Genomic DNA, 26,741 nt, shown 5'->3' on the forward strand with positions numbered 1-26,741 from the left:
CCCTTGGTCTGGCATGCAGCCAGAAGTGGGGCCATCTCTTCAAATGCTCCCCCTCCTATTTTTCCCTAAATTATTTTATTATTCCTGTTGTTGGGTATGTGTTAGCCTCTCAGTTGTGTCCAACTCTTTGCGACCCCATGGACTGTAGCCCACCAGGTTCCTCTGTCCATGGAATTCCCCAGGCAAGAATACTGGAGTAGGTTGCCATTTCCTTCTCCAGGGGATCTTCCTGACCCAGGGATCAAACCCAGGTCTCCTGCATTGTAGGGAGATTCTTTACCGTTTGAGCCACCAGGGAAGATTATTCATGTTCTTGTATCCATACAGTGGAATATTGTGTGTGTTAATTGTTATTTAGTTTATTTTTTGGCCACGCCTTTGTGGCATGTGGGATCTTAGTTCCCTGACCAGGGATCAGCCCATGCCCTCTTCAGTGGACACAGGAAATCTTACCCACTGGACTCCAGGGAAGTCCCTCAAATGCTTCTTTTTGAGCCTTCCCTAAATGCATTTTAATTGTCCCTTCCAGCCCTGCTGCTGCAAAGAAGCTTGGAACCCCCTTACCTATTTGTTTTTCTCTATTAACACTGTTCATTCCATTTGTTAATTATCTCTTCCCCACTGGAATGAAAGCCCCATGAGGACAGGATGCGGCTTTGTTCACTGCTATATTTCCCAGGCCTTAGAATGATGCTTGGCAACAAGTAAAGGCTCTGTAAATATTTGTTGAAGAAAGAATCCTTGAAGCAATCCCTTGAAGGAAATGAAGCCGCCTCCTTCTACAGAAAGGGGAAAGTGACTTGTCTACCGTAGCACCTAAAAAAGCAAAGCTGGGGTTTGACCCTACTGTGGTTGACCCTGTTCACACAAATGTAAAACCATAAAAGTATTTGCACTGGCTTGTACCCAACTGTGGAAGTGCTGTCTGTGACATTTTTCACCGTGCTGATTGTGATCAGCATCCATGGTGTTTGCTGTCTGAGAATATTCTGTGTTAGTCCAAGCAGAAACACAATCTGGGAGCAAACATGCTTTGCTGGAGCGACCCAGGCGGCATGAGTGTAACCTTAAAACAAAGGTGGAGGGCTTCCCTGGTGGTCCAGTGGTTAAGAATCCACCTGCCAATGCAGAGCACACGGGTTCAATCCCTGATCTGGGAAGATCCCCCATGCCACAGAGCAACTAAACCCACGTGCCGGAAGTACTGAGCCTGTGCTCTAGAGCCTGGGAGCCACAGCTACTGAAGGCCTATGCCGCAAGCCCAAGAGCTCGCGCGTTCTGCCACAGGAGGAGCCACCACAGTGAGAAGCCCACACACTGGAGAGTAGTCTCCACTCACCGCAGCTAGAGAAAGCCCACCTGCAGCCACAAAGACCTAGCACAGCCAAAAATAAAGGAATAAATACATACACCTTTAAAAAAGAGGGGGGGATCCAGGGTGGCGATCACCCCTTTATCCTGCGGGCGCGTCGTCACAGGGCTCTGGGATAACTTGCCCTTCCACCGCATCGTCAGCATTTTCTCTGCACACTGTTGCCCCCTCCACCCCAATCTGTTTGGATGGAAACAGACAGGAGGAGACTTTGTTCCTTGGCCTCCTTCCCAAGCGGTGCCCATTGTTGACATCTGTTTTTAGGGTGTGAGTTAAATGAAGACAGAGACCACGTATAATTTGTTCTGGGCAACAACATGCTGGGAGGCCAGGAGAAAGAACTCAATAAGCTTCATGAAAATAAACTTCCCTTGAAGATCCTGAACACCACAGATCTAGCACAGTCAAACAAATAAGTATTAAAAATAAAATTTCCCATCCCCGGGATCCCACGGGAGCTGCCTGTGGACAAGGGTGATTTGCTGGGCTGCCGGCGCCCCAGCCGAGAACGCCCTGGGGGAGCACGATGCACAGGCTCTTGTGGACACACCCGCGAGTTGTGCTTGTGCAACGTGATATTCCAGGCTGCTTATCTTCACCAGAAAAAATGTCTGGGAGTTAAGTTAGCTGATCAAAGGAACTCCGACTTATTTCAACTTATGCAACGCAGTGACCTAAGGCAGAACATTCTTGAATCTTTAAAACTCCCTCCTTTGCTTGTCTGGTTGTCCTTATGTTTTTCTGAGGCCCTGGCACTGGATTTCCAAGGTGTTACTTTCATCTTTCATTCGAGGAGAGACGGGGTGAGTGTGTGTGTCTTGTGGAGATAGGGACAGGGAACCTTGGCTATTTTTATTCTGGTTCCCCTCCACCTGTCCCATTCTGTCTTGTGAAATCACTTCCCTGTGGCCTTTCAGCTAGCAACCAGTCTCACAAATGGCTCATCAAAGGAGGAGGCAGGCTGCCTGGTGGTTAAGTCCTTGTGAGGTGTCAGACCACAGGCCCTGCCACTTCATAGCTAGGCGGCTTGGCCAAGTCTCTTCACTGAGACTTCTGAGCCCACTTCCTCATTTAGAAGCTGGGGCTGCTGGACTCTACCCACCAAGGCTGCTATGGCTAGTCAGGCTGTTAGGTGGTGTTACTGCCCGTAATTCTCAGTAACAAGTGGGCACACATAACTGGAGGTTTATCGGGGCTAAAATGATAGTCTTCCTGGTACAACTTGAATCTCAACAATGCCCGAGTGTGGACAAACCGGAGGCCTCATCATCCTTTCTCTCCCATTTTTCAAACATTGAATTATGTTTTCTGCTGAGCACGGGTGCCTATTAAACCTGGAATGGCTAGTAATTTCTTGAACACCCACCAAAGGAAGACATTCCAGTTACCTAGTCCATCAAAGAAAATGGAACCTAGAAAGGAACTTTCTAGGTGGTGGTACCCATGGAGATTTAGGGCTTTGTGGTTGGAGTTGGAAACACTGTGGCTCTCTAGCGAAGTGAAGGCCTACCCAGCCAGGCGGTACATGTCTGTCTCCCAGGGCTCCGTTCGTCCATCAAGTAAGACTTCTTGTTCCTTATCTTGAGTATTTAAGTTAAAAACCGAAACCCTTGGTTTGGGTGTACACAATGGCAGTGTGGCCCCCAGGATCTCCAAGAGCCTCAGAAGGCTTATGATCTTGCCCTTGAGGTCACGTGTAAAATTTTCTCATCTGATGCTTTGTTCCAGTGGTCCCTGAAATAAATGCATTGTTCTCTGGTGTTAGCCATGGAAAATGCCTCTTGCGGAGAGGGAGACATCCCAGAAGGCATCTCTTTGTGTGTGTTGTGGGGAAAACCCCACTTGCAGATAGTTGCTTCTGAGAGATCGGGTGATCCCACTCCTTACCAAATAACTATGGGTAGCTGAATCTGATGGCAGGCCCGGTCCTTACATCTCCCTAAAATATATGGAGGCTTTGGAGAGTGTCTTGTTCCTACCCACTCACATTCCAGTTGGGCGGGGGTGAGAGAAGAAACGGGAGCCTTCAGGCAGGACTGTTTGTGGCACGACACAATTCCAAGCAAAGAATGTTGCTGCCCTAGGACTACAAAGCTTTTCATATACTTGGGTTTCATTTGTATTTGGACTTCAGGCATCTCTTCCGGGGGTCCTCAGATTAAGCTACTACTTCTGCCAAATACGCAAGAAAATGGGGTACTTGTAGGATGAATGACAACTTACAGGAGTCACAGTGTGCTGAAGATGCTTTTTAGAATATACACACATATATATTTTATTTGTTTGGTGGCTCGGCTGCACCAGGTCTTAGTTGTGGGATCTTTTGTTGCAGCATGCAAATTCTTGGTTGGAAGCACAGAGTCTTTAGCCACTGGACGATGAGGGAAATCCCTAAAGGTACTTGTTACCTCACTCTTCTCTTTGTCGTTTTAAAAAGTGACTCACTGTAATTGTAACATACCATACAATACAAAAATGTTTCACGAACTTACGTTTTTAAAAAATGCCTCCAACTGTTCCTCTTTCAACCTTCCCTCCACCTCCACTCAAATTACTGTCAACCTCCTGCTGTGTAGAATTCCAACTGCTCTGGAATGTCTTTTTTCTTTTTCTTGCCCGCCCCCCCCCCCCCCCCCGCCCCCGCCCAAGAAGTACTCCATCCCTATTTTGTAAATGGGAAGAGTAGTGAAGAACACTCACTCTGGGATCAGGCAGCCCGGCCCCTCCTCCCACCAGCCTTTAATTCAGGGCATAGAAAATGGGACTGGTGATGCCTGCACCACAAGATGGCCTGGGGTGGGGGATTCAATCAGAAAACTGGATGTAAGGAGCACAGGACAAGAGTCTGACTTGTAGAGAGGCAGAGTGGTCAGGAGCGTGAACTCTCAGACATACCTAAGTCCCAGTCCGGGCTCTGCTACTTAGTAACGCCTCAGTTTCCCCGTCTATAAAAAGGGGACGCTGATGACAGCAACTTCACAGAGTTCTGGGATTAGATGAGTTAGTATTTGTGAAGTGCTTAGAATAGAACCTGACACATAAAGTTCTCACATGTTTAGATGTTAAGAAAATAGTGAATAAAAGGTAGTTGGAGCTGTTGAATCTAGTTTTTGATGGTGGTGATGGTGTTATTGTGGAAAGATCTTCCCATTTAGAGATGGCCAGTGGGTTCTTGGCTCTTGTCATTAGGATCTAGTTTCGAAACCAAGTGACCAAATGACTGATTTAGGAAAGGACAACATGCTGATTTAATACTTAGTTCTTTGCTGTCTTTTTTATTTAACTTTTTTATTTTAGAAATGTTCAAGTAGGACTTCCCTGGCAGTCCAGTGGCTGAGACTCTTCCACTGCAAGGGGCGAGAGTTCAATCCCTGGTCAGGGAACTAAGACGTGCCATGCAGTGCAGACAGAAAAAACAAAACTTTTTTTTTTAAAGAAATGTTCAAATATACCCAATCCTCATATACGGATCTTCTGCTTTCTATGATTTGCCAGTCTTGTTTCCCCCTACATGCTGGTGTTAGTGTTCCCTGTGGCTCTGAGACACTGTCCAGCCCTTGCCAGGGTTGAAGCCAGCTTCCCAGAGCCTTCTCAGAACTGGAGATCCCCTCAGTCTTTTCTGTAATTTCTGGCTAATCAGCCCAGAGGCTCAGGTTGCGCAGAAAGATAATGGGCCTTAATGAGCACCTGGAAATTCAGGTTGGGCCTGCCTGCGGCGCGTACACTACTTCTGTCACTTCTCACAGGGCAGGGCTTAGCCACCATTAAGACAAGATGCCCCACAGCAGGTTAAGAGCCTTGCATTAAGTTATTTGCAAAACCATTTTCATTTTTTCAGGCTGCCATGCTTGGCAAGTCCAATCATGCTCATCCCAGCTCTCACTGCCCAGGTCTGGGCTGGCTGGGGAACAGAATTCGGTGTGGAAAATGAGGGCGGCTCTTGTTCCCTGATTATATGGCAAGCCCCCCAAATACAGCCTAGTGGCCCCATCGTTTCTGCTGGGGTGTGGTTGGGAGAACGTTGTGATCACATTCACTGTCTTATTTAATCTCACAAAACCCTGAAGAGGTGGGCTCAGTCAGTGGTGGTATCCTTCAGGTGCCAGTAGAAAAAACTGAAGCCCAGAGAGGTTAAGCATTTTGTGTCGGGTAACTCTGCAAGAACATGGCAGAATCTGGGTTTATATAATCATTCCAGTCACAGACTCTGAGGCTCTTCTTGTCAACCTCTTCCTGTCATTTTTAAAAATCCTTGCCATGCTCACCCCTCCCCAACCCCTTCAAATTTGGGAAATCAGTTGTAGAACCAGACTAAAAGGTGGGGGTAGGCATGTGGCATGGTTTTGATTTTTTTTTTTTTTTTTTAAACAAACTGGCAAAGGAGGGTTCAGGGAGTGATTGAGACTAGGTTACTCATATTAAGGGCCATCCCAACTCTGCTGCTCACTAGTTATAGGGATCAAACAAATGTCTTAACCTCTGTGAGCCTCAGTTTCTTCATCTACAAAATGGGAGTAATCATGATGCTTATCCTCCTGCCCCCTAACAAGGTCTTATTTTCTCTAGCAAGGGTGGGGCTGTTGGTGTCAGAAAAGTTGACAATGGTTGCCCCCTAGTGGAACAAATGAAAACTGCAGCCCAGACACCATAACCGACTTGAGGGCTTTCTGGCAGAGACCTGATCCATGTCCATGTAGAAGTGTCTATGCTGTGCTTAGTTTAGCCATGTAAAATAGGCAAAAGAACAGAACTATTTTTTAAATAAAAGATATCTTGGAAAAACTAAAAATTGCACTGGAGGAATGAGAGATAATTATTTGAAAGGGAGAACAGATAATTTGAGTTTCCCAGAAGGAATTTTCTTCGACTCTTCCTTCTGCCTGGAAGGCTCTTGAGCCAAGATTTCTATAAGGCTGACTCCTTATAGGTCTCAGCTCAAACACCTACAACTTCAGAGAGGCCAGCTTTCACATCCAGTAAAAGTTATACACTCAGCATACTTCATCACTCTTTTTCCCCCCGTCACTCTTATTTTATCCTCTTTTTAAATTCCTTTATGTCTAGCATTTGTCATTACCTGAGATTCAGTTTTGTTATGTGTCCATCTCTTTCACAATTTAGTATAAGCTCAATGCAAGCAGGTGCCTTGCCTGTCTATTCACAATTTTGTCCTTATTGTCCAGCACAATGTCTGACAAATTATTTGATGGAAACTTGTTAGATGAGTCCTTTAGGACTCTGATGTTTAATGCAGACACTTTTCACCACAGCTTCTCCAGCATTGGGTATTAATACTTTTTGAGTTTTAATACTTTAATGACTGTAAAGTTTTAAGCAGCCTTGTCTCTAAGCCACTGATCCTAAGTTCCCTCATCCAAGTAGTCCTCTCTGTCTTTTGCATTTCTCTCACTGCACTGTATGATCAGGTTGAAGATTTTCCTGTGAAATCTTCACTGTCTCCCCTGAGAGTGATGAGATTCTCCACTGGGTGATCTCAGATTGCAGGCAGGCTTTACTTCTCAATGCCTCAGAAAATAAGCATGTAATCAGTTCTAAATGCATATCTGCCGTTATCAATGTCTTTTGTGGAATACTGAATAAATGAAGTATCTAGTATGTGCCAGGCACTGTTCTGGGTATCTTAAAACAACCCTAAGAAGCTGTTGTTGTCAAATACGTTCATTCTGCAGGTGGGTAAACTGGAGCATCGAGAGATTCAGTGATGTGCCCAAGGTCTCAGAGCTAATAAGCAGAGCTGGGACTTGAGCCCTACGTAAATAAGACCATGTTTGAAGAGTGAGCACTATGATTATCCTCGTTTTGAACATGAAGAAAAGAAAGTCACTCGGTCGTGTCTGACTCTTTGCAACCCCTTAGACTGTAGTCTGCCAGGTTCCTCTGTCCATGGAATTCTCCAGGTCAGAATACTTGAGTGGTTAGCTGTTCCCTTCTCCAGGGGATCTTCCCAACCCAGGAATCAAACCCAGATGTCCCGCATTGTAGGTGCATTCTTTACCAGCTGAGCCACAGGGAAGCCTGATGAAGAGGCTGAGGTTAAAAAATTTTCCCAAGCCCTTACTCTTAACGATTATATCCTGCTGGCTTCCTCTCATTATCTGCCACTGTTTATTGAAATGTAAACTGTTTGCTTATTTATCTATTTATTTTTGATTTTGGCTGCATGGGCTCTTTGTTGAGGCATGAGGGCTCAGTAGCTGTGGGCATAGCTACCCTGCGGCATGTGGGATCTTCGTTTCCCAACCAGGGATTGAACCTGCATCCCCTGCACTGGAAGTCAGATTGTTTAACCACTGGACTGCCAGGGAAGTCCCTACACTTTATTTAGATGTCGTTAATCCATAGTATCTCACTGTACCTCAGTCTCTAACTTTTGGACTCAATAGGTATTCTGTCTCAGTTATTTTTCACATAATCAGGAGTCGTCTGAAGGAGAGGCCCTTTTTTGTTACCGAAAAGGAGAAGCTACTTTCTAGGCAGGTTATCATTCTCAGTCTCCAAGTGGATGAGAAAAGAGTCACCAGAGTTAAATCGCCCTGGGCTCGTGAAGGTGGCACCTGCTACTTTGTCATCTTGGCCGTTTGTCACCAGACTCTGGTTTGTTTTCCTTGTGCCTGTTTTGTGTGAGTTAGACTTTTAGTGGGTGAATGAAGTTCAGTCTCTAGAAAAGGAATGCTGTTTCATCTCCCCAGGTTTCTAATCACTGTCATTTATGCCCTGCAGTGAGTTTTGAAGGATGTACTGGCCTACCAAGGACAGTCTATGTTTCTGACGACACCCGATTCAAAGTGCACACAGATGGCCTGGTTACAGTCAAACGGCCTGTACACCTTCATCGTCCAGAGCTAAGTTTTCTTGTCCATGCCTGGGACTCCACCCACAGGAAGCTCTCCACCAAAGTGACACTGACGCTATCAGCGCACCACCATCACCACCACCATCATCATGTAAGTCGGAGTGTTTCTTGGAAGTTCGCTATTATTTTAGCCTGCTGCTTAATTTACATTTGGAGCTGGATAATTTCTATGGGGATTATGGGGATGTCCTCTGCGCTCTGTGAGGTTTAGCAGCATCCCTGGTCTTAACTGCTAGAAACTAGTAACACTGCCAGCTGTGACAATCAAAATTGCCTCCAGACACTGCCAGTGCCCCCTGGGGGTAGAGGGATGGGATGTAAAATAGCTGCATTCCAACTGAACTAATCCTTGCTGTTGATTTGTTGTTGTTGTTGTTGCTAGGCTGATGGCAAGATACACTACCTTATTTCTGCAGATAGTGTAGAATAAGGGTAAGGGCATGGATTCTGTCTGGGATTGAGTACCAGCCCTTCCGCTAGGGAGTTACTTCTTTTTAATTATTTATTTATTGACTGTGCCAGGTCTTAGCTGTGGCACTTGAGATGTTTAGTTGTATGCAGCATGCGAACTTTTAGTTGCAGCATGTGGGATCTAGTTCCCTGACCTGGGCCCCCTGCATTGGGAACACAGAGTCTTAGTCACTGGACCACCGGGAAGTGCCATGGGGGAGTTATTTAATCTGTCTGTGCTTGAATTTATCTGTAAAATGGAGATGATACTGACTATATAAATTAATACTTGTAAGATGCTGTAACTATGGAAGGCATATATCAAATAGTCAGTCATTTTTAACTTTTCTGCTCATTCTCTACCTGGAGGAAGAATTTACACAAAGTCAGTTTTCTGGTCATTTTGCCCTTCATGTCTCTAGTGGGGAGGGTCTTGGCAAAGAAGGGGAGGAATCACTATGAATCTTTGGCCTGATTGGATTGTAATCTCCACGAGCTCCTTCCCCACTGAATTTGCAATGCCTGGCCCTTGGGTCTGGCACATAGCAGGAGCCCAGAGTGAGGTGGATTGGCCACAGATAAAAGGATATAAGTCTGCCCAGGTTCTTGGCAAGAATGTTTCTGAAATTGTTACCCAAAGCCAGATGCCTTTGCCAGTTTCTAAACTGCTCCCATGGTGCTTCCTATTGAACGTCTCTCTAGGGGGCTATTGTAGTTGTATCCTGGGAGTGTAGAAGTGTTATAAGTGCCAAGGTCATTCAGGCTGGCTCTAGTTTTTCTCCCTGAAGACTGCTGAGATTCTAGGAATTTAATACTCCTGGGAGATCTTTTTTTTTTCCTCTCTGATGTAATTGGACAGGCCAGAAAAATGGGGAACTTAGTAGAAATGAAGTAACATAGCTTCCTGACTCAAGTCTCCAACTGATGCCATCATTCATGTTGGTCCTATCTGGTAAGTTCTTGCTAGATAGTGGTGCATGGAGGCCTCTTGTGAGCCAAAGATGGAAACGAAGTTGGTCTTTCAACTTTACTTCTCCACCTTTGCCATCTGCCTTCATGATTAGGTTCAAATACATATTATAGAAAAGCACACATTGCAGTGGTTTATGTGAAACGGTATTTGCCTTTCAAGTTTAGGCTATTCAGTTGTAACTTGTGACCATTATTGAGACTCTTGCAGTCATCAGGAGGCTAGGTTCTTTCTTTCTTTTTTATTCTGTCAACCTTAGCACATATATGGCTTCTGTCCTCAATGATACCGCATGGTCCAAGATGGCTGCTGGAGCTCCAGTCATCACATCTTTCCTCTGGACAGTAGGAAGTTGAACGGGATGAAGCCCCAAAATGTATCACTTAGTTGTCCACGTTTTAAAGAAGGCTTTGTGGCATTTTGAAGTAGTATTTCCTCTTACACCTCGTTAGTCAGAACTTGGCTTCGTGGTCACACCTAGCAACAGATGTAGTGCAGGAAATGTAGTTTACTTGGGTACATTGTTGGATTATATATATAATCTCAAGAGAAAGCGTGGGAGAAAGATAGGGAAAGAAATTTTTGTGTTTAAAAAAGAATAGATATTGAGTGAAAGTGAAAATCTCTCAGTTGTGTCTGACTTTTTGTGACCCTATGGACTGTAACCTGCCAGACTCCTCTGTCCATGGAATTCTTCAGGCAAGAATACTGGAGTGGGTAGCCATTACCTTCTCCAGGGGATCTCCCCAACCCAGGCATCGAACCCAGGTCCCCCACATTGCAGGTGGATTCTTTACCATCTGAGCCACCAGGGAAGCCTGGATGGTAAGGTGACAAGTCTGCCACAACTGGTTTGAGGTTGACTTTGGTTTGTCTCTAGTTCAAAGCACTCCTGTGGTGCCAGGTGACCCTACATTGGAAGGGGTGATAATCTTACCTCTCTTCATTCATATAAGAATAGATCCTATATATTTATATCAAAACATCACATGGTATACCTTAAATAGAAACAATTTTTTATTTTGTCAGTTATACCTCAACAAAGCTGGGGGAAGACTATAAATAGATCTAACTTTCCAGTTCTTTCTCTTAGGTTGGATAAGTTTTCTGGTCTGGTATCCTTTTTTCCTGAGGGATGGATCCTATGTTCAGTTTGTTTATGCTTAAGCATGATTCCCTTTAATGTCACACATGATGGGAGTTCCCTGGTGGCCTAGTCGTTAGGATTCTGGGTTGGCAAGATCCCAGGTTCAATCCTTGGTCATGGAACTAAGATCCTGCAAGCTGCATGACACAGCTAAATAAATGAATAAATATCTTTTTAAAAAAAAAACAAACAATAATTTCACACATAAAGATATTAATGTTATGTTTTGCCAGCATAGTGTTCATCATTATTTATTATCATTCTCTGGAAATGTTCTGTAATCTTGATGTCAGCAAAGTATGCTCTTTGCCTTCCTCTTCATTATGGCAAATGAATTTGCATTCATACACCAAGGTTTGTTTGTTCACCATGGCTGTGCAAGATGGTCATTTTTGGCTTAAGATACAGTATCAAGAATCAGTTTAATATTTGTTCCTGTGTTGAGGTCATACCTCAAATTCCATTTCATTAAAACTATAACTCTGTTTTCTAACCAGTCCAACCATCATCTTTGTTAGCATTTGTCGAGCACTTACTGTTTCAAGCACTATTCTTTTTTTTTTTTTTGCTGCACTGGTCATGTTTCATGTCTGTCCTGTGCATTTTGAATCACATTTTTAAAGGTAAGAAATAAGGTTTGACACACACGTCATAGAGAGGCATCAGTGACAGTGTGGGAGATGGCAGATGGAATTGTCCTCTGAAACCTTTGCTGTATTACCGCCATCACTTTAACACTTAAACAATTTGGAAGATCTTTCCTTCCATCTTCAGCTATCTCATTTCGCTGTGTGTGCATAAAGCTATCTTTATCGCACATGAAAACCGTTCAATATGAGTCTCAAAGGGCGTTTTTGGTTCCCATCCCAACAACTTCTGTTAGAGCAAATGGCAACCAAACCAACAGAATAACACAGTGAGATTAAGGGATTAGTATTGATCACAAATTAGCATCAGTTCCTAAAACTTAATCTGTAGGCTAACTCCACTTCGGAGACCTATATCCCTAGGAAAAATTTAAGAGAAAAACTTTAAAACACTGGGATATCAAATTGTTGCATAAGCTCTGATATTAAGTCATTGGGGGCAGAATGTCCTTTAAAAATGACAAGTGTTGGGACTTCTCCGGTGGTCCACAGGTTAAGACTCTGTGCTTCCACTGCAGAGGGTGAGGGTTTAATTCCTGGTCAGGGAACTAAGATCCTGCATGCTATGCAGCCAAAAAACAAAAAACAACCCCAAAACAACGCAGGTGTGAGATGTGGACGTGATATAGTTCGTAACATCACATCAAACCCTCAAACCCGGAAATCTTATGTGCATGACTGCCTGAACTCTGGACACCAAGAAAGATCCAAAGAGGAAACCAGCTTGGTGATATGGTAAAGGGTTCACTGGGTTTTGTTTTGGCTGTTTCTTTTTTACTAAATGGAAACCATGTCGTCCTCTCAGAAGCCTGGAGATTCTTCTTGGGTAGTTTGAACTGTTCAGCCTGTATCATCTCGCCTAAATGATCCCGTTTTGTTCCTCACCTTCTTTCCTTTTAGGACTCTCTCTCTGGAACTCAGACGGAAGTGCTCACATTTCCTGGCTCCCACCATGGTCTCCGGAGACAGAAGAGAGACTGGGTCATTCCTCCCATCAGCTGCCCAGAAAATGAGAAAGGCCCATTTCCTAAGTCGCTGGTCCAGGTACAGAAGGAAGTTCCCTATTTCTCTGGGAGGGAATTTGGCTGAGAAGGACCTAGGAGAGAAAGGGGAAACAACCAGTGTCAGGATCCTTTCTTGCTCATTCATCTCTCTCTGCTTTGTCTCCAGATCAAATCTAACAGGGAGAAAGAAACCCAAGTTTTCTACAGCATCACTGGCCAAGGAGCTGACACACCCCCTGTCGGTGTTTTTATTATTGAAAGAGAAACAGGATGGTTAAAAGTGACACAGCCTCTGGATAGAGAACACATTGCCAAGTACATTGTGAGTGTCTCTTAGAAGCTTGTTAATGATGGGGTTACATGTTTCCAAAATATTTTGGTCAATTCATGTTGATCGTAGATCAGATGCTCTGGACGTTTGAAGAGCTTGACTCGTCTAGACCTGTCAATAAGGTGAAATGACAGGAGAACCTGGGAAAAACTAGGGGCTGTTTTTGTTAGGAATAAAGTTGGAGAGAGTCTCGAGGTATCAGACATGATCTTAGACCCAAGATGTCAACCTATTCTTGGGATTAAAAGTCCCTGACATAAAGGCAGACGGGCTTCCTTGCTGGCTCAGTGGTAAAGAATCTGCCTGCCAGTGCAGGAGACATAGGTTCAGTTTCTGGGTCAGGAAGATCCCCTGGTGGTGGAAATGACAACCCACTCCAGTATTCTTGTCTGGGAAATCCCATGGATAGAGGAACCTGGCAGACTACAGTCCATGGGGTTGCAAAGAGTCAGACACAACTTAGCTACTAAACAACAATGATGACATAAAGGCAGAGGATGGTGATGATGTTGGAGAACAAAAATCATTTCTGGGCCTTGAGAGCAGTGTGAGCTCAGGGAAGTTGGGAGGTAATGCCTTGATGCCAAATGCAGAAAGGTCTTGGGGAAACCCTAGACTCAAGTGTCCAGAGTAGATCTGACCCTGCTTGGAGTAAGTCAGAGAGTCTCAGGTTTCCACCTTTATCTCCTAGCCCTGGTCCTCAGCCCCCATGTGGGCAATGGGGCCTTTGACCTGGTAGGTGTGTTCTCCAGCCCATGCGTCTTCCCATGTTGTAGTCTTAACCAGTGCCATGACCTCACTGAAGCAGCAGCATGTGTGTGGGATAAGCTCTGTGCTGGGGAGTCCTTACTTGAGTGGAAGGGAGTGGGGCCCAGTGGAGCCCACACTGCTCTGGTCGGACCCCTTCTCCCATGTCCTCTTCCCGAGTAACCCTCACTTGGCTCTTGCAGCTCTTCTCTCATGCCGTGTCTTCCAATGGACAAGCCATTGAAGAGCCTATGGAGATCGTGATCACAGTGACCGACCAGAATGACAACAAGCCCCAGTTCACCCAGGAGGTCTTCAAGGGGTCTGTCCTGGAAGGCGCTCTTCCAGGTGTGTCCAGCCACGAGGAGCTCAACACCCACCAAGACAATTTAGATTCTTTGGACCGCCCCCCTTCCCCAAGTGTTGGGGCTGGCATTTGGGGTCAGGCCTTTCATAGGCGCAGAACTTCTTTGGAAGATAGTGTGTGTGTGTAAAATATCCTCCTGACAGAAACATGTAGAAAATGTCCAAGAGCAGTTTAAGGAAGGAGCAATTTGGACTTGCCTGGTGGTCCAGTGGCTAAGACTCCATACTCCAGAGATCCCACATGCCACAGCTAAGACTTGGGGCAGCTAAATAAATAAACAAATACAGAGCAGTTTAAGAATAGCCTTCCTTGATTAAGAAATAGATCCTTGGGGACTTCCCTGGTGGTCCAGTGGTTTAGACTCCACACTTCCAATGCAGGGAGTGTGAGTTCAAACCTTGGTTGGGGAACTAAAGATACCCCATGCTGCGCAGCCAAGAAAAGTTAACAGATCTTGTTAAGAGTTTACGGCCCCTGTACAGTCCCTTCCTGATCACATTTTTCTCTCTGTCCCCTAAAGGCAGCCACTACCCTGACCTTTATAGGCTTCCCTTGTGACTCAGCTGGTAAAGAATCTGCCTGCAACGCGGGAGACCTGTGTTGGGAAGATCCCTTGGAGAAGGGAAAGGCTACCCACTCTAGTATTCTGGCCTGGAGAAGTCCATAGACTGTTCAGTCCATGGGGTCACAAAGAGTCAGACATAACTGAGCAACTTTCACTCTGACTTTTGTGATAATCATTCCCTTACTTTCATTCATCTTCTGATGTGTGTACTTAATGCTGGGTAACACCTTGTGAGTTTTGCTTACTTTTCTACACGGTGACAAACAGTTTTCTAAGGTGGTTGAACCAATTTACACTCCTACCAGCAATATACCTCATGGAATTGTAAGACTTCTTTTTGGCCAGTCTGTTGAGTATATGATTATTTATCAGTGTAATGTAAAATGGCATTTCTATGATTATTAATGGAATAAAGAAGCATCATATGTTTGCTGACCATTTGGGTTTCTTTACAACTTAAATGTTCAAGTCTTTTGCCCTTTTTTTTTTCTCTTGGGCTTTTTGTCTTTCGTCTATTGGTTCTCTCCTTCTCCCCACCCTCTGCCACCCCTCCCCACCCCACTGTTCGGTTTTGGGACTTTTACTTCCCCAACCAGAGATTCAACCTAGGCCCTTGGAAGTGAGAGCACACAGTCCTAACCACTGGACAACTAGAGAATTCCCTGCCTATTGATTCTTAAAGAGTTATTTGTCATGAACGTTATCAATATTTCCTTCCACCTTGAAGGCAGTGATCTTAGATGACCATTCTCTCAGGTGGAAATGTGGCTAGGAAGCGAATTGTGGCAATTTCTGGGGTTTTTCCTCTCTTATGCACTATTCATTTAGTGTATGAGACAGAGCAAAAATGTTTCAGTTGAACCAGGTGGGTTCTGGGAACACCATTCATTCATTTGGTAGAATGCTTTCTTCCTCCACTAGCACTTTGGTCAGAATTTTGGAAACGAATCTTCTTTGCTTCCAGGAACCTCTGTGATGCAGGTCACGGCCACAGATATAGATGACGACGTGAACACCCACAATGCTGCCATCGGTTACAAAATCCTAGCCCAAGAGCCCATGCTGCCACACAACAAAATGTTCACCATCAACAAGGAAACAGGCGTCATCAGTGTGCTCACCACCGGGCTGGACCGTGAGGTCAGGGGTCAGGAGGATCCAGAGGGTGTGGAGGGCAAATACATGTTAACTCCATTTCCTGGATGATGCAAAACTCTGCCAAGGCTGGTCACCATTTAGCATGGTGATGGTCTGAACTTTGCATCTCAGAGTTTGTCTAGAGATTTGAGGCCAGGCAGGCAGGTGGAGTTATTGGTATTTAAGCAGATGAAAAAGTAATCTGTTTCTCTGCTGGGAGCTGGGTGGGATCTGATGTAGCTGTGGGTCCTGACTCGGCTGTGTTCGATCTCTGCAGAGTTTTCCCACATACACCCTGATGGTCCAAGCAGCAGACCTTAATGGCGAAGGCTTGAGCACAACTGCAACGGCCGTGATCACAGTCCTGGACGCCAATGATAATGCTCCCAGATTCGACCCGACCACGGTAACCCTGCCCCTTCTTAGACAGTCTCCAAAGAAAGGTCCTTGGTTGTTTCCCAGTATCTCAGGGGTGAACCCTTAGGTAACTTTTCCCAGACCATTCAACTTCAAGCTAAAGAACAAGCAAGTTGAGGTGCCAGTTGTCTGTCATCGTCAGCCTGATGCCTGTTGGCCTAGGTTTCTGAAGCTGCAAAATGCACCTCCTGAATCCATGTCCTCATATTGTGCATCTTAGTAGCAGATCTTACCAGGTTTTATCTATTGAATAAATATCCTCTGGGTTTATACCAGGCACTGTCTTAGACACTGGGCATATTATCACAAACACAGCAGACCATCATTCTGTTCTCATGGAGCTTAGAGTCTAGCTAGGGAGACATTAGACAACTAATAATTGTGTGTAATTTTAGTAAATGCAGTCAAGAAGAAGGTACTGAGAACCTGAAACCTTGTTGTGTTCCTTAGAAATCAGCTTAATGGTTAATAAGAGGGATTTGACTATTAACGGTTTAAACAAATAGGGTTGCTTTTTTCTACACTTTAAAAGACTCAGAGGTACATAGTCCACTCTGTCAATAGAAACCAAGCCTCCTTTATCCAGTCTCCCTCCATCCTTGGTGCATGGATTCTATCCCCAGTGTCACTTTGTGGCCCAAGATGGCACATGGAGCTCCAGCTATGTCTGTGGTTTCTTAAGAAAGAAGGCAAAGTTGAGAGGTACCTATGACTTTGATGCTAAGTCAAGTTTTATTATTTCTGTGAAGACCCATCCCATAAATTTCATTTATCTCTCATTAGCTACTGCTGTCTGCAAAGGAACACTGGAAATACAGTATTTTATCTGGGCATGTTGCTGCCATCAATCATGTATTAATGTTAGAGAAGAAGAGGAAAATGGATCTTCAGTAGACAGCAGTGTCTGCCACTCTAGCCTAGGCTTTACGAGTTCAAGAGAAGCTTTGGACAGACGGTCTGATGCCCCGAATCAAGAGAAAGCTTGCTGCATAGCAAGAACTGAAAAGTAGTGTAGTGAGCCAAATGAAACTGCCTCCTCCAGAACCTTGTGAAATGAATTTAGAATTTCAGGATGTATCCTAAGTGCAGTGGGATGTTATCAAAGGGCAGGAGGTTATAATGACCAGACTTTTATGAAAATTACTGGTACCACTGAGAGCGATGGGAGCAGAGGGGAGTAGGGGATAAACGACAGTGTCAGCAACTGGGCCAGAGTGTGCTGAGGGGTGTGGACAGGCAGGGCCTTGGCTCTTTCAGGTACCCACAGGGCACCTAAGTGCTGGCTGCTCCACTGACAGGAAATAAGGATCGTGCTGGTAGAGTGGGCACTTCTGCCAGACTCTTCTCAAAGTTTGGACTCAAGAAAGGACTCCTTTAGACCCCTGAGTCCTGGCTCCACTGCTGGGTCTGACTGAGTACATCCTAAGTGACCCATCTTCTCCTTTGCTCCTCAGTACACGGGGTCAGTGCCTGAGAACGAGGCTAACGTGGCCATCACCACACTCACAGTGACCGATGCCGACGTTCCCAACACCCCGGCATGGGAGGCTGTTTACACAGTATTAAACGATAATGAGAAACAATTTATCGTCATCACAGACCCAGTCACCAATGAAGGCACTCTGAAAACAGCTAAGGTTTGTATGGTTCCTGCAAGATGCAGAAATTGACCACCCAGCCAATGACCCTTGTCCCTGATGCCTTCTCCAGTATAGCCTGGTGTGGCCTGGGTGGAGTGGGGGTAGATGGCTCTCCCAGTTGCCAGTGGACCATTTGGGGTTTGCAGTGACTCTTCAGATTCATGTGGGAAGTCAGGAATCTCCTACATAGCACCCTAAATGTTTTTGCCGTTTTTTTTTTTTTCCACACCTCATGACTTGTGGGATTTTAGTTCCCTGATTGGGGATTGAACCTGGGCCCTTGGCAGTGAGAGCCTAGGACTCACTGGACTACCAGGAAATACCATTTTTAAAAATACAGTTTTTTTAAAAGCTGTTTATTTTGTATTGGGGTATAGCCGGCTTCAGGTGAACAGCGAAGAGACTTAGCCATACATATCCGTCTCTTTTAACACACTCTTTCTCTGAAACATTTGCCCCACAACTGTTTTGCTGATGAGAAGAAAAATGGTTTATGGTTACTACTATTTTGCCAGATGACTTTAGAAGTGGGACAGATATGCCTGTGGAAAACGTCTAGGAAACTCAAACCCTAAGAAGCTGAGTGATTTCCTTCTTGAAGTTAGTCAGAAAGTTAACAAATCCCAAGATGAGCCCCAGAGGTTTGACCTCCCCTTGAGCAAGTGAGGAGGTGCTTCATTTCTGAATCACATAGTATGTAGTCTTTCCTCCCACTAACATTTGATGTCAAGGTTTTCTCATGTTATTCTGTCAAAAAACAGAAAGAAGGTAGTAATTTGAGTTCCTTTCATGTGCAAGGTCCTTCATAAAAGTTCCAGTTTATTCCTTACAGTGCCTCTGTGAGATAGTTTCTTTTCCTACATGTTAATATGTGGAAACAGACCCTGAGGTTAAATTGCTTAAATCACACAGCTAGGAAATGTCCTGGCCAGAATTTGAGCTCACTGCTGACTGATTCTGAACTTGATGTTTTTGCCATTAAACTTACTGGGTTTAAAGACATGGCCAGGCAGGGTTGTCTGTCTTTCTGCTGCCACACAAACAGCTTGTCAGCATAGGATGTGAACATTCTTCCTAGTCTTGGATTAATAAATGACTCAGTGGGCTATGTTTAACAGAGGCTTCCCATTTCAGATTTCATGTAGTTCATCTTTATTCTTTTCCTGGGGACCTCACCGTGAATCAGTTGCATATTAGTCATTGGGAGCTTCTTAAAAATACCAGAGTTCAGACCCCAGCCTCAGAGATTCCTGTTCACTGGCTCTCGGGTTAGGACCCAGGCATTGGTTTTCTTTAAAAGTTCTCAAGGCAATTTCTTGGCAGTCCAGTGCTTAGGATTCTGTGCTGTCACTGCCAAGGCCCCAGGTTCAGTCCCTGATGGGGGAACTAACATCCCACAAGCTGCATGGCCAAAAAAATAAGTTCTCAAGTTAATTATTTTCCTTTATAAAAATTTTTTTGTTTATTTGGCTGTGCTGGGTCTTAGCTGTGCCATGTAGGATCTCATTCCCTAATCAGGGATTGAACCCAGGCTCCCTACACTGGGAGCTCAGAGCCTCTGCCACTGAATCAGCAGGGAAGTCCCTCAAGTTAATTCTTACTACAGCCAGATTTCAGAACCACTGATAATATTGCTAACCAAAAAGGATTTAATGTGTTTTTTTTTTTTTTAAGATAGAATGTATTTTTTTAAACTTGGTTTTTCTGTTCTTTAGGGCTTGGATTTTGAGGCCAAGCAGCAGTACATCCTGTACGTGGCAGTGACGAATGTGGCCCCCTTTGAAGTCACTCTCCCCACTTCCACAGCCACCGTCACTGTGGATGTGATCGATGTGAATGAAGCCCCCATCTTTGTGCCTCCTCAAAAGAAAGTGGAAGTGCCCGAGGACTTTGGCGTGGGCCTGGAGATCACATCCTATACCGCCCGGGAGCCAGACACATTTATGGAACAGAAGATCATGTAAGTGTGAGAGGCTTTCCATAGACTTGGAGCAACTGACTGTGTGCGTATGTGTGTGTATAAACTATTTTGTTCGTGACATTTTATCATCGTTGGTCTGTGTAAGACCTTTATCTTGTTTGACTTACTTGCTTATTTATTGAATATTTATTTGGCTGCATCAGGTCTTAGTCGCAACACACAGGATCTTTGTTGCACATGTGGAATCTTTTTTTTTTTTAACTTTTATTTTGTATTGGGGTATAGCTGATTAACGGCAATATGTGAACCGTGAACTTCCAGATGTTCTAGCTGGTTTTAGAAAAGGCAGAGGAACCAGAGATCAAATTGCTAATATCCGCTGGATCATGGAAAAAGCAAGAGTGTTCCAGAAAAACATGTATTTCTGCTTTATTGACTATGCCAAACCCTTTGACTGTGTGGATCACAATAAACTGGAAAATTCTGAAAGAGATGGAATACCAGACCACCTGACCTGTCTCTTGAGAAACCTATATGTAGGTCAAGAGGCGACAGTTAGAAGTGGACATGGAACAACAGACTGGTTCCAAATAGGAAAAAGAATATGTCAAGGCTGTATATTGTCACCCTGCTTATTTGACTTATATGTAGAGTACCTCATGAGAAACGCTGGGCTGGAAGAAGCACAAGCTGGAATCAAGATTGCCGGGAGAAATATCAATAACCTCAGATATGCAGATACCACCCTTATGGCAGAAAGTGAAGAGGAACTAAAAAGCCTCTTGATGAAAGTGAAAGAGGAAAATGGAAAAGTTGGCTTAAAGCTCAACATTCAGAAAACTAAGATCATGGCATCTGGTCCCATCACTTCATGGGAAATAGATGGGGAAACAGTGGAAACAGTGTCAGACTTTATTTTTTGGGGCTCCAAAATCATTGCAGATGGTGAGTGCAGTCAAGAAATTAAAAAATGCTTACTACTTGGAAGGAAAGTTATGACCAACCGAGATAGCATGTTGAAAAGCAGAGACTTTACTTTGCCAACAAAGGTCTATCTAGTCAAGGCTATGGTTTTTCCAGTAGTCATGTATGGATGTGAGAGTTGAACTGTGAAGAAAGCTGAGCGCTGAAGAATTGATGCTTTTGAACTGTGGTGTTGGAGAAGACTCTGGAGAGTCCCTTGGACTGCAAGGAGATCCAACCAGTCCATTCTAAAGGAGATCAGTCCTAGGATTTCTTTGGAAGGAATGATGCTAAAACTGAAACTCTGGTACTCTGGCCACCTCATGCAAAGAGTTGACTCATTGGAAAAGACTCTGATGCTGGGAGGGATTGAGGGCAGGAGAAGAAGGGGACGACCGAGGATGAGATGGCTGGATGGCATCATTGACTCGATGGATGTGAGTCTGAGTGACCTCTGGGAGATGGTGATGGATAGGGAGGCCTGGCGTGCTGTGATCCATGGGGTCTCAAAGAGTTGGACACAACTGAGAGACTGAACTGCACTGAATAGCTGATTAACAGTGTTGTGATAGTTTCAGGTGAACAGTGGAGGGACTCAGTCACACATACACATCATACGTGGAATCTTTCACTGTGTTGTCTGGGCTTCTCTAGTTGGGGTGCATGGATTTAGTTGCTCCACAGCATGTGGGATCTTAGTTTCCCAACCAGGGATCGAACTGTGTCGCTTGCATTGGAAGGCAGATTCGTAACCACTGAACCACCAAGGAAGTCCCTGGCTTTTTTTTTTCTTCCGCCTTTTGCCCCCATTTCCCACACCTTTTCCATTTCCTCCATAGTCAGCCATTGTAGATTTACTGTGCTTCTCTCACAAAGTATAAAAGGAATGTGGTTTTAATTTATATACATGGCATTGTGTTGAAAGTAGCTTACTGTTTCTTTTTTCCTCTAACTTGGAAGATACCTCTGTAATGTAAATCACAGCCGCAGATGCTGAAAACACATAGATGGATCAACCTACAACAAGGCCCTTGTGGCCATGTCTGAAAAAGAACCTTCTTCTTGTTTTGAGGGCTGGGTCTGATTGCATGCTGGGTGCTCCAGTGTAACAATGGTGGAAGCACCAAGGGAGGACTATAAGCACAAATCCAAGCGTGGCACGTCTGGGTCTTGTTAGGAATGGCACGTTTCCAGGGATAACAAAGACCTTGATCAGTATGCCCACTTCCTCTTCTCAGAGAGAGATTCCTGTCAGTTAATATTTACTTTAGAGGAGACTGTCGAATGCTCTGAATTACTAAGAAAAAGTTATGCAAATCCAGAGTAGAGTCAGGCTTAGTGATTAACTGAGCATATTCATGTTTAGGGGAGGGGTGTTTGTATTCTAGTATCATTGTCTGTAACTTATTATATGTAAATGGAACAAAAAGAGTTTAAGTGCAACCTCAACTTTTGAGGTTATCCTGGGACATGGTTATCCTGGCACCCTGATTGGAATGACTCATAAATACCTTTAAACTGTGTGTGTGCTCGGTACAGGATGGACCAGGTAAAGGTTTCAGATAGTGATCCTCACAGCTGCTAGAAGCAATGGGATTAAGGATAATGAGAAGTTTTTAATGGAGGAACTCAGCTGGGATCATCCAAACCTCCTGATAGATTTCAACATCTACTGAAAAAGCAAGGACAGCCCAATACGACGTGCCACTTAATGTGAGAAATATTTGAGAGAGACAAGAAAGGCTGAAACAGAATCTAATCAAGCCTTAGGATCTGATTTAGATGCAATGCAGAGAATGAACAAGTTAAATGCCACAAGGAAGCAGTCAGTCAAATACAGAACATGGGAGCTCTATGTCCAATGACTGGGTTTCTTCAACAAATAATGTCAAAAAGGTGAGGGTCTTAATCTTCCATAGATTAAGGATATTAATTAAGAGACAAATCAACCAACTGTAATGTGTAGACTGCTTGAAAACAGATTTAAACAATCCAACTATAAAAAACAGCCTTGAGGCAAATAGAGAAACTTGCATATAGAATAGACATTATCCAGTTCAGTTCAGTCGATCAGTCGTGACCAACTCTTTGCGACCCCATGAATCGCAGCATGCCAGGCCTCCCTGTCCATCACCAACTCCCAGAGTTCACTCAGACTCACATCCGTCGAGTCAGTGATGCCATCCAGCCATCTTATCCTCTGTTATCCTTTTCTCCTCCTGCCCCCAATCCCTCCCAGCATCAGAGTCTTTTCCAATGAGTCAACTCTTCGCATGAGGTGGCCAAAGTACTGGAGTTTCAGCTTTAGCATCATTCCTTCCAAGGAAATCCCAGGGCTGATCTCCTTCAGAATGGACTGGTTGGATCTCCTTGCAGTCCAAGGGACTCTCAAGAGTCTTTCCCAACACCACAGTTCAAAAGCATCAATTCTTTGGCACTCAGCCTTCTTCACAGTCCAACTCTCACATCCATACATGACCACGGGGAAAACCATAGCCTTGACTAGACGTTATTAAGTACTTATTATTTTTGCTAGGTGTGTTAGTGACATGATACTATAGGATTTTTGTTTTGGAAGTAAAGCCTTGGATTCTATGTTTTCCAGGCTATGTTAATATTTTAGTTTGTGGTAGCAAAACAGATGTTCAAAGCATCTATTTGGGGCAAGTTAAAGGACCAAGTCTTAATAATGTTTGCAGAGACCCTTACCCCTGGAATAAAGACCGCTCTGTATATGTAGTTCATTGCTGTGCACTTTTTAGGTCCTGAGGATAAGTCCACGATTATCCAGGACCCTTTCCTCCTTCAGTTTCTTTATTTCCCTTTCTGGGCCTTTCCATGACCTCGATAGGTAACTGGGCAGTGTATCTGTTTTTCATGCTTATGTTTCTTCTGATTCTGGTATTCCTAATAAGATGCTGCTTAACAAGATCTTCTTGGCATATTTATTTATTTATTTATTTATTTATTTATTTATTTTTGACTGTGTAAGACCAGAAGGAACCCTACCCTCCCTGGTACTTCCCATTAAATGCCAATAGTGCAACATATCTCCAGGTCACTGTGTCAACACAGATCTCCAAATGCTCATGGCAGGGATGCTAGGTGCCATATTGTGACCAGTTGAGAACTATTGTACCCTCTGGGAGCTGGGCTGAGAGAAACTAAAGAAATCTGATGTCTGGGACTTCCTTGGCGGTCCAGTGGTTAAGACTCAGCCTTGCAATGCAGGAAACATGGGTTCAGTTCCTGGTTGGGGAACTAAGATCCTGCTTGGCACATGCAGAGCAGCTAAGCCCAAGTACCACAACTAATGAGCCTGCACACCACGACTAGAGAGTCCACACACCACAACGAAAGATCCCGAGTGCCACAACTAAGACCTGGAGCAGCGAAGTAAATAAATTAAAAATAAAATGAAAAACATGGCCGCAAACTGTTTATAAAGAAAAGAAAGAAATCTGATATTTAAATGCTGTGTCCAGTCCTGGATTAGATTCTGAATTGGGCAGGGGTGAGTGGGGATGCTGTGAAGGACAGTTCTGAGGAAGCTGACAGTTTGAATATGTACCATGTATGAAGTGATGTTTCCTGAAATTGAAAATCAAATTATAGTTATATAAGAGAATGCCTCTGTTATTAGGAGAAAACAAACTGAGGTATTCATCAGTAAAGGAACATGGTGTCTGCAACTTGTTCGCAAATGGTTTAGCCAAACAAGAGTTTATGTCTATATGGGCATCCACTTATGTATACAGCAAAATACTGGCAATGGGTGAATCTGGGTGAAGGGTACGTGGATGGTCCTCAAACCTTTCTGGTAGAATTCCTATAGATGTGATTTTTTTTTTTTTTAAATGAAATAGGGAAGCAAAGTATATATCAACAACGAGGAACCTTCACCTTCTTCAGCTATCTGCTGTTCGCTGTTCCTGTTCTAAATCAGAGCTTGTGTCTTTCCAGGTATCGGATTTGGAGGGACGCTGCCAACTGGCTGGAGATTAATCCGGAAACGGGTGCCATTTCCACTCGGGCTGAGTTGGACAGAGAGGATGTCGAGCATGTGAAGAACAGCACGTACACAGCCCTCATCATAGCCACTGACAACGGTGAGGACGCCCTTACCATCGAGTGTTTGCCGTCTCCCGCTCCTAAATAGCTTACCTCCTTGCCCCTGTCCTTTTGGAGGCATGAGTTCTTTCTTTTTCTTTCATTCTTAAAGCATTCTCAAAAGAATTGTTCAAAGTGCACAGAATTTAGGTCAAGCAGAAGTTCCTTTTTACCACTCGCTCTGTAACCCCATGGGAGCCAGGCGGCCTGGGCTTAGATCCTAGGACCAAAGCTTAATACCTGTGTGAACTTGAACTTATTACCTAATTTTTATGTCTCTTACCTCTTTTATCTGACAAAATGATAATACCCTATCTAGCTTAAATTTACGTAGAAGTGTTTGGAAGAGTGCCTGCTAACCTATTCTATGCTCTGTAAGGACTGCCATTTATTTGTATTATCATCACCATTAGTGAAGCGTGGCTCCTTCCAGACTCTGTGTATTCAAATACATTTATATACATATGGAAATATGGTTTATTATAAAACTGCTGTCTGATTTATAGCCTATTTTTGTTTTTATTACCAAAAAACCCCATTATCATATGTGTGTTTAATTTTTTTTCTCTTGAACATATGCCTTGAAGACACAGAGATCTATCTTGGCACATTATAGATCTGCCTCTTTTCAGTAAAATGTTACGCGGATGATCCTCTACCAGCTGAGCTACCAGGGAAGTCCTATGTGGATATAGCATAATTTAACTGTTTGCACATTAAAAAAACCCAGGGTTGTTTCCAGTTCTCCATTATTTCTGTGAATGATAGTAAACATCCTTGTACATGCCTCTGGGGGCAAGTGTTTCCCTCAGATAGATATTCAGAAGCAGAATCACTGTTAAAGAGAACTGCTAATTCCTCTGGTTAAGTCCCTTTCCCTCTCTCTCCCCAATGGACATTGTGCTTAGTGAAATAAACCAGTCACAAAATGACAAATACTGTGTGATTCCACTTAGATGAGATTTTAATGTGGTCAGATTCATAGAAACAAAGTAGAATGGTGGTTCCCAGGAACTGGAAGGGGAAATAAGAAATTGTTTAGTGGGTACAGAATTCAGTTTTGTGAGATAAAGTTATGGAGAGCTGTTTCACAGCATGTGATTATACCAACACTATTGAACTGTACATTTTAAAAATGGTTAAAATGATAAATTTCTTTAATTCACAGTTTTTTTAAGAGGTTAAAAAAAATCACTATAGCCACCCAGGTATAAATATTTATGGATTTGAGATATATTCCTCTGGGCTTTTTTCCTCTATGATTCCTTGAGGACCTTCCTTTTGTATTACCAAGTGCTATGTCAGGATGTGAAAGAAATACAAACAGAAATATGTACAGATCTCCAAATTTTGTTTGAAAATTGATTTGCAGTGATTTTAAAAGGTTCAACTCTGTGATAATGACCCTAAAAGCCTTAGAAGTTCAGAGACAGTGAATGAATGAGTAGGGGGCCATGAGGATTTTTTTTTCTTTAATTTATTTATTTGGCTGCATCAGGTCTTAGTTTCCGCATGTAGGCTCTTCAATCTTCCTTGTGGCATGCAGGTTTTTAATTGTGGCATGTGGGATCTAGATTCCTGACCAGGGATTAAACCCATGAACCCTGCATTGGGAGCGCAGATTCTTTGCCACTGGACCACCTGAGGAAGTACTGTGATGAGGAATCTTAAGAGTGGTTTAAAATATATATTTTTCAAGTTTCATTGAAGTATAGTTGACTTATAATGTATTAATTTTTTCTGTACAGCAGAGTGACTTAGTTATATACATATATGTTCTTTTTCATACTCTTTTCCATTATGATTCACCATAGGATACTGAACACAGCTCCCTGCGCTGTACCGTAGGACCTTGTTGTGTACCCATCCTGTATGTAATAGTTTGCGTCCGCTAATCCCAAGCTCATCTCATTCTTTCCCTTCCCTACCCACCTCCCACCCTGGCATAGAGAGGATAAATTTAATGGATGAATAAAGTTATGTATGAAGACAGAGGGAGTCCTTGGTGTGAGGAATAACTTGAGTAACTGTTATCAAAGTGAGGAATAGCAAGTCAGAGGTCTGCCCATTCAGGGTGGC

General features: G+C 43.8%; 1 protein-coding gene across 1 annotated transcript in view; it reads left to right on the forward strand.

The window, feature by feature from the left end:
* The window catches only part of LOC138418630 (cadherin-1), a 71,867-nt gene that overhangs the window by 39,046 nt on the left and 6,080 nt on the right, over positions 1–26,741 (forward strand). The window contains exons 3-11 of the mRNA XM_069550156.1: positions 8,114–8,337; positions 12,361–12,504; positions 12,631–12,786; positions 13,746–13,890; positions 15,439–15,614; positions 15,889–16,017; positions 17,483–17,665; positions 19,384–19,628; positions 24,516–24,661. Coding sequence (XP_069406257.1) covers positions 8,114–8,337; positions 12,361–12,504; positions 12,631–12,786; positions 13,746–13,890; positions 15,439–15,614; positions 15,889–16,017; positions 17,483–17,665; positions 19,384–19,628; positions 24,516–24,661 — 1,548 coding nt within the window. The remainder of the gene's footprint in view (positions 1–8,113; positions 8,338–12,360; positions 12,505–12,630; positions 12,787–13,745; positions 13,891–15,438; positions 15,615–15,888; positions 16,018–17,482; positions 17,666–19,383; positions 19,629–24,515; positions 24,662–26,741) is intronic.

The sequence above is a fragment of the Ovis canadensis genome, chromosome 14 (assembly GCF_042477335.2).
Source record: "Ovis canadensis isolate MfBH-ARS-UI-01 breed Bighorn chromosome 14, ARS-UI_OviCan_v2, whole genome shotgun sequence".
Classification (NCBI taxonomy): Eukaryota; Metazoa; Chordata; class Mammalia; order Artiodactyla; family Bovidae; genus Ovis; species Ovis canadensis.